This window comes from Pinus tabuliformis, chromosome J (assembly GCF_031772625.1).
Source record: "Pinus tabuliformis cultivar Carrire ecotype Pingquan chromosome J, CPIR1, whole genome shotgun sequence".
In the NCBI taxonomy this organism is placed as follows: domain Eukaryota; kingdom Viridiplantae; phylum Streptophyta; class Pinopsida; order Pinales; family Pinaceae; genus Pinus; species Pinus tabuliformis.
The window spans coordinates 1,265,130,592-1,265,138,397 of NC_142295.1; the positions used below are offsets into that span (position 1 = coordinate 1,265,130,592).

General features: G+C 35.7%; 2 protein-coding genes and 1 pseudogene across 2 annotated transcripts; 1 reads left to right on the forward strand and 2 right to left on the reverse strand.

Annotated features, from left to right (window-relative positions):
• Positions 1-432: 432 nt before the first annotated feature.
• LOC149231859 (uncharacterized) lies at positions 433-1,264 on the reverse strand. Its single transcript, XM_089381773.1, has 4 exons — positions 1,076-1,264; positions 879-965; positions 596-712; positions 433-495 (listed from the first exon to the last, which is right to left on the reverse strand). Exons 1-4 carry the CDS (start codon positions 1,214-1,216, stop codon positions 433-435), a joined length of 408 nt encoding a protein of 135 aa, XP_089237899.1. The 5' UTR covers positions 1,217-1,264.
• A 919-nt stretch (positions 1,265-2,183) lies between these two features.
• On the forward strand, positions 2,184-3,961 carry LOC149231860 (LRR receptor-like serine/threonine-protein kinase SIK1). The gene is made up of 5 exons (XM_089381774.1): positions 2,184-2,239; positions 2,349-2,483; positions 2,577-2,915; positions 3,071-3,441; positions 3,638-3,961. The coding sequence occupies exons 2-5, from the start codon at positions 2,408-2,410 to the stop codon at positions 3,959-3,961; spliced, it is 1,110 nt and encodes a 369-aa protein (XP_089237900.1). The 5' UTR covers positions 2,184-2,239; positions 2,349-2,407.
• Positions 3,962-6,191: 2,230 nt separating this feature from the next.
• LOC149231861 (calmodulin-like) lies at positions 6,192-6,533 on the reverse strand (annotated as a pseudogene).
• Positions 6,534-7,806: the final 1,273 nt, after the last annotated feature.

Consider the following 7,806-nt stretch of genomic DNA (forward strand, 5'->3'; position numbering starts at 1 on the left):
AGCAATGCTAGTTGAGCATATATGCTCTATGTATTGTTTGCGTGACTTGAACCCACGTGCTTTCAAGTCCTTTGGCGTGATTTTGGTCCTTTTAACCATAGCATCAACATTTATCTTTTTTGTTTTCTGTGGAAATTAAAACATTATCAATAAATATCAAAATCCACATAGATATAATGAAAATATGCTGACCATGTAACGAATATGAAAAGACATTTCATTGACTAGCTATCAATAAATATCAAAATCTATATAGATATAATGAGAATATGGTGAACATGTAAGGAATATGAAAAGAAAATGCATTAACTAGTCATAAAAAAATACGTCAATGTTATTATGAGCTAAGATATGTAGTATATAACTTACCTCTCCTAATTTATCTTGAAGTCTAGGTGAATGCCGCAATGGTTGAGGAGAATGTGATTTTTGCTAAGTATCATGTCCACCATCATACATGTGCAAAGGTGTTTTAGGAGATGTATATTCATTACTCTGAACATTAGATTATACATAGATATAAGTATGTGAATAAAAAAGAATTAAATGTAAAAATATGATAAAATTATAAGAGTATAAATAAATATAGTCTTACCTTGCATTGTGACATTGGACATGAAGATGGTTGTAGCATTTGAACCATTTCATTTCCATTCTTCTTAAGGCTTCTACAAGGGGTTTTCATTGATTGTGATGGTTCCAAAGGGAACACCTGCACCATAAATAAGAAATAACACACACGCACATAATAAAAAAAAAATCAAAGATAAGGATATATAATACAGAACATCCATTTCTCATCCCATCATTATGGTAAAACATAACAATTTATATATTAATATTTTCGGTGGAATAGGTTATATGGATTAAAAACTTACTGGCCCAGTAACCCCTTGAAAACCTTGAAATCTAGGTGAGCGTCGCAATGGTTGGTGGCTTGAATTTGGGGAATTTTGTTGATTAGGCTATGCATATCAATAACAATGAGAAATTAGTATACAATTATAATAAATATAAATATTATTTAATGTTAAAATGTCTAAAAAATTAATATATGCAAAAAAATGGACTCAACTGTGTTGTCATTGTCCTGATTGGTTTCATCAAAGTTTAATATATGGCTGTGCCCATCTGATCCTTCTTCCCCCACATCATCGGGAACCTCAGTGCTTGCTTTCTCTTTTATAGCAATATCTATGCGCTTCATTGTCTGCATGCGTCTACGAGGTAGACTCTGATCCCAACGTTGAATTTTTTCACAAATCCTTTGCTTTGAAGTGTCATTAAGCTGATCAAATGTAGCAACTCACTGTGAAAACAAGTTTCAATGAATTTCGTCCACAACAATAAATTAATATTAATAGAAAACATATACAGATAAATACTAATAAATACTTACAGCTGAAAGAATTTCTTCATTGACAATATTAATAAAAAATCATATACAAATAAATACTAATAAATACTTACAGCTGAAAGAATTTCTTCATTGACAAATCTTTTATATGCTTGTTGTCGTGCACGACATAGCCTTGCATCTAAGTCATATTGTATTTTGGCATTTTGCCTTTTAACTGCACTTGTTGATTTGACCGCCCATGTAGCATTTGCATCTCTTGCTCGACCTCTTTGACGTGGAGGAATTGGTGGGAGATTGTGGGTGGTAGCGCGATGATGATTAAGGCCAGATAGCTTAGATCGACTCAAATTCCCCGCACAGCCACCAACAAGACAAGTGAACACTTGCTTGGTGCCTTTGATAGTTACCTCCCATTCATGTCTAATTTCCTCCATTTTCTTACTTCCTTATAAATGAATATGTAAACAACAATGTTGTTAAAAACATCATAAAAACACATTAAAATAAAAATCAATATTCATATCTATTTTTTTGTGGTCACTGTTGCACATCCGGCAAGGACAAAGTCTGTAAGTGCTTTCATCAACTGATTTTAGTCTGATTTTAGTTTAACGATTATGTTTTTTTCTTTGGAATTTCTTGAAAGAAAAAAATTGCAGGGATTTTAGTAAATCTAAATAAAAATTATGTGTACTGCAAATTTTTGACAGTGTTAAATTTATTTCTATTATAAAAATATAATTCAAACACTGTATTTACAAAAATAAAATTTTTGAGATTTTTACCCAAATCCAAAATTCACTATAATAATAACATGTTTAGATCTTTGTGGCAATTGGATTGGATCACTTTGTGGGATATACTCCAGACAATCGAAAGGTGAAAACAGAAATAAATTTTAGATTCCATGGATTAGTTATGTTTTGTGATTAAATTTCCTTTGAAATTATATTCTTAAGAGTATTGAGTTGATTTTGAAAATGGACAGCTTCTGTCTCAACACCAGCTATTGTTTGCATCTCGTTGGGTTCAGTTTTATTAGTATGTATGATCATTATAGCTCTCTACCGTTCAAATCAGCCTAAGCCATTTACTAAAGGGGATGCGAACAAAATGGGTCAAGGTATTATTTCTCTGGATCATATCATGGATTTAAGAATTATATCAACATCAATATGTGTCCTTTGTTTAAAAAATGCTTTGATGTCCTGACCAGGTTCTCCAAGGTTAGTAATATTGCACATGGACATGGCCCTTCTCATGTATGATGACATAATGCGATTGACAGAAAATTTGAATGAGAAATATATAATTGGTTATGGGGCTACGAGCACAGTTTATAAATGTATTCTCAAGAATTGTAAGACAATTGCTATTAAAAGACTATACACACACCATCCACAAAGTTTGCGGGAATTCGAAACTGAGTTAGAGACTGTTGGAAGCATTAAGCATCGGAATCTTGTGAGTTTGCATGGTTATTCCCTTTCTCCACATGGCAATTTGTTGTTCTACGACTACATGGTGAATGGAAGTCTGTTTGACATCTTACATGGTGAGTGAAATGGATGGCAAAAACTATCAAAAAATTTACATGTATAATGGTCATATATAGGTTTTAACAGAAAAGATTGTAACCAGCCTTTCATATATAGTGAATGTTTGCTAATGGCCAACTTAGAGAATCTAAGCAGTGCATCTTGTATGTAGGATCTTCGAAGAAGATTAAGATAGACTGGAACACGCGTCTAAGGATTGCTTTAGGAGCTGCACAAGGTCTAGCATATCTCCATCATGACTGCAACCCACGTATTATTCACAGAGATGTTAAGACTTCCAACATTCTCTTAGATGACAATTTTGAAGCACATTTGTCAGACTTTGGCATTGCCAAGTGTATCCCTTCTGCTAAAACCCACACCTCTACCTATGTTATGGGTACTATTGGTTATATTGACCCTGAATATGCAAGGACGTCTAGGCTTAATGAGAAGTCTGATGTGTACAGCTACGGCATTGTTCTTTTAGAGCTCCTCACAGGGAGGAAAGCTGTGGATAACGACTCTAATTTGCTTCAGCTGGTAAGATGATAATGACTCTGAATTTGCTCAAGTTGAGATCGCCTTTTTGTCAATTGTGAAGGTTGTTCGTCTTGAATTTGCTCCAGTTGGGATTGTCGTTTTGTAAATTGTGAAGATTTTTTGTCTTGAGATATTGCATGGACCAAGAAAATAAAGAAATAACCTTGGTTTTTTTGACATGGGCATTTGAATGCAGATTCTATCAAAAGCAGACAACAATACAGTAATGGAAACTGTAGACCAAGAAGTAGCAGCAACCTGCACAGATCTTGGGGTTGTAAGAAAGATCTTCCAGCTGGCACTGCTATGCACAAAGAGACAGCCTTCTGACCGTCCCACCATGCATGAGGTTACCAGAGTTTTACAGTCTTTAGTACCAGCTTCTAAACAAGCTCCAGGTATCAGAGTAAACCAACCAGCCCCCAGCAACAACTACAGAAGATATTTGGACGAGTATGTGGAAGGCAATCACAAAGATGTTACAGGAAGCACAAGCAGCACACGAAATCTGAAACACTGAATCTAGAACTCCGCAGCCAACTCCATTTAGAAAAAGATCAAAATCTCTGTTTGTTCAAAGGTGTGTCATATGTATGCAGTTCAAAGGTGTGTCATATAGAAGACTAAGTTTCAATGGTGATAGGGACACTAACTTTGCCAACCGCAAATCTCGATAACCAGTGGCCAGGTCCTCCAGGTATTGAACGTCTGCTCTGTTCTGTTCGCCGAATGGTTTTGCAGATAATGTTCTGCGGGGACTTTGAAGGCCGGAGGAGGTTGGTGAGCTCTCCCGTCCGGCATTAATCCTTATCTGAGTGGAGGCCACGCGCTATTGATTCGGCGGATCAATACGTCATCAATACGATGTCATCAATACGATGTGAGGGGAACTGCAAGGTTGGCTGCGGGCAGGGTCGCCGGGGGCTTTTTGCTGGGCAGCCAGAGAGGTATGGTCCATGCCGTCGCCGTGCTCTGTGAGACTCTGACAGAGGTACCCTCCATAGCATTAACTTTGCTATGGAGGTGGAAAGAGGAATTGCCATGATTCTTGGTCACATCTCCCCGCGAGCGATGGGCTGTCCCGAGTTGGTGGTCGGTATTCAAATTCCTCCAAAATTGCGGGCGATAACTTCCTCCCCATTTGCACGAGTTCGGACACAGACTTGCCTTCAGAACTCTCAAACCAGGCGAACAAAAAGTTATTCTAGGCGAGTAAAACCTAACTTTACATCCTCAGTTTCAAGGATCAGTTTTCTGTAGCATCGCCATCCTCTGGTTCCAAAGCTTGAAAAATTATTGGTTAGATTTACAGGCGCAGATCTCCATATTGTAATTCTGGTAAGCCAAAACATAGAATTGTTAGACAAACTTTACCAGATAGTCATGACAAAAATTCCATGGCGTGGGATCTAAATCGCTGCTGGGTTTGGAAATCGTGGATTCCTATTCTAATGAAGGGCAGAAGCAGATAGCAATGTCGAAAGCACCATCTGAATCTCACTAATGCCCTCGTCAGTCTAGCCATAGTGAAAGTTGTTTCCAAAGGATAGTCATCCCGCAGGCCCAAATCCATGAAACCCTTAAGCTTCTCCTTAGGATTCGAACCCTCAACCACTCCCTCAATTGAGATGAAATTTGATATCTTCATCGCTCGCTCATTTCTTTAAGAAAGTCTGAAGGATTTTGACATCTGCAGACACTGATCAAAAGCTACATGCTCCTAAAAAGAGTCCATGAGCCTCCTTTACTATTAGATCTAAGAACTGAGGTTGATCATGCCTTCACCATAAGCTACTACAAATAAATATTGACAATATCAAGTGACCCACAATAACACCCACCTTCAACCCACCCACAATCTTCTCCCACCCCATTTCTTTGCAAATAAATCCAGCTAGAATTCATGTTTTCTTTCGTCAAGCACACCAATTTCATTCCCTGTATATATTCTTTACTCCACAATACAATCCCAAGCTACATTTATATCTCACTTTGGAAAAACTTATTTGTAACTTCAGTTCTAATTGGGATTAAAGACTTTTCTAATAGAATTAAGAGCAGCCCCAATTTATAAAGGCTTGTAAAATAAAAAATTCAATTTTGTGTTCTATGCAACGATTTTGATTGTTCACAGCACAGATTTTGATTTTGAAAAAAATTGCAGAGTATGTTTCATGTTCTGGGAAATATTGTAAGGTCGGGTCTTCGAGTGTAGGAGATCCTTAGATGGTAAATATGTACATTGCAAAAGCAAAATAGGCTAAATCAAACAGACCATAAATTAAGAATAAGCAATGTTAATCTTCACAGAATATAAAACTAAAAAAATTACATATCACGCCTTTATGGAAAATTCACAACCTTTATATGATGAATAAAATCATATATGACCTTTGAACGCTAAGCTTTCAGTTGATACCCAACTCATGAAAAAGGAACTAGAACTCCCTCCTTGAAGAACTCTAGGACCACATCTGAAGCTTCTATAATATTCCCCATCTGAAAATATATTGTTTTTGTTTCCTTTCTCGAAAATGCATCAGATATTTCATTCTTAAACAATATGAAAGTACAAGAATTTACATTACTAAAAGGATCATCACACAGGTAAAAAATACACGGTATTCCATACACTGATTATCATTCTTCCCCATGAAGATCATTTGAAATTTAGTGTTTTTGTCCCCCACAGAGCTAACAACAGTGTTAAAGGAAAAAACAGAAAACGTTGTTGATATTAAAGATGGAAATCACTTAGCCATCATTACTTTGACAAATTCCTCATAGTTAATTTGTCCATCACCATCCACATCAGCCTCCCAAATCATCTCATCAACTTCTTCATCAGTGAGTTTTTCCCCTAAATTTGTCATGACATGGCGTAGCTCGACAGGAGATATGAAACCATTCTGGGCCTTTTCGAAAACCCGAAATGCTTCCTTCAGCTCTTCTTTAGAATCAATGTCCTTCACTTTCCGTGCCATGAAATTTAGGAACTCGACAAAGTCAATGGTACCATTACCACCTACATCAACCTCATTTATCATATCTTGCAGCTCTGATTCAGTTGGGTTTTAACCCAAAGAATGCATTACTGTGTCAAGCTCCTTTGTTGTGATACATCCTGTATTCACAGATCATTTAAATATGAAATCAAGCATTACCTACAAATCAATAAAAACCATATCCTTCAATATTTCCAGTAACCGGCCATCAATGAGGCCTAAAGTTCCCATGCTAGATAATTTGAAAACATCCTTCAACTAATGAGAACAACTTGGTATATTTCTTCCCAACCCAGGGATTTTTTCTTTACATATCCCATATATAGAGAAAGTAAAGTAAAACAAGACAGAAATTTCCAAATCACCAAAACCAACCTTTCACAAATTCTGTGAAGGGATTAACAAGACACAAAGAACCAATATCATTAAAAATAAAGAAAACTATGAGAATTGCTTATACTGGCATAGGGGTAAACTCTCCTGAATCTTACCTCAAAAATGAATAAACTCTCAACGAAGATCTAGGTATCATAAAATGATGTAAACTTATAGCTTAAAAACAAGAATGCTCAATGAGACATTTAAAAGATTCAGCAAACAACATTAGAAGTAACAACTTATATACTGACCATACAAACATCTACAGAAATCTGTAGGGATATTCGTAAGCTTTGCTAGCTCTTCATTTTCTAGTAGGACACTTCACCACAAGCATGAGAAGCTTTAATGAAGGCACAAAATGCACGACCTTTTAAAATTTAAAACATGATAGATCTCTTAGGTAATTACACAACATGCTTTAGTTTAATATGAATATACACTTGAGGAAATATTCAATTCCAAGACAAATAGCTGAAAGCTGTGGTTAAGTTGCGGGGAAAAATCATTAACATTCTAAATTCTCAAAACAAAGTACATACTAGATTGAACATTAATTTCAATTTTAGTTAGAATGTTGCAAAGAAAGAATTCTAAATCAGAGAAACTACTCAAATAATCAAAAGTGTCGTGAGGCCATCTTAAATTCCACTATATACCCCATAACATCATCAAACTACATACATCACACTAATTTATCTTTCTGAGCACGCATGAACTTTTTAAGACTGGTGCACTTAAGAAATCTTACTGTTTTGAAAATTATCCTTGCAAGCTCTGAAATGGAATTTCTAGCTCCACCTTATAACTACTAGTAGGAAATATGACATTCAATTGGTTCTGATACTCCAACGAAAATTTTCAGTCAGTCTTACATTGAATTTGCGAAAAACATTATCTGCTTTTTTGAATTATATATGACTGAAAAAATGCTAAGCATTAAGAAATAGATAATTATCTACTTGTTTAATATGAATTTATT

Excerpts from the sequence above, each read along its gene's own strand:
- LOC149231859 (XM_089381773.1), bottom strand. The coding sequence starts at position 1,216 with ATGCAGACAATGAAGCGCATAGATATTGCTATAAAAGAGAAAGCAAGC. Across the intron at positions 966-1,075 it reads ATCAGGACAATGACAACACA|CCTAATCAACAAAATTCCCC; the intron begins GTTGAGTCCATT and ends TGATATGCATAG. Across the intron at positions 713-878 it reads TTCAAGGGGTTACTGGGCCA|GTGTTCCCTTTGGAACCATC; the intron begins GTAAGTTTTTAA and ends TTTATGGTGCAG.
- LOC149231860 (XM_089381774.1), top strand. The coding sequence starts at position 2,408 with ATGATCATTATAGCTCTCTACCGTTCAAATCAGCCTAAGCCATTTACT. Across the intron at positions 2,484-2,576 it reads TGCGAACAAAATGGGTCAAG|GTTCTCCAAGGTTAGTAATA; the intron begins GTATTATTTCTC and ends TGTCCTGACCAG. Across the intron at positions 2,916-3,070 it reads TCTGTTTGACATCTTACATG|GATCTTCGAAGAAGATTAAG; the intron begins GTGAGTGAAATG and ends TCTTGTATGTAG.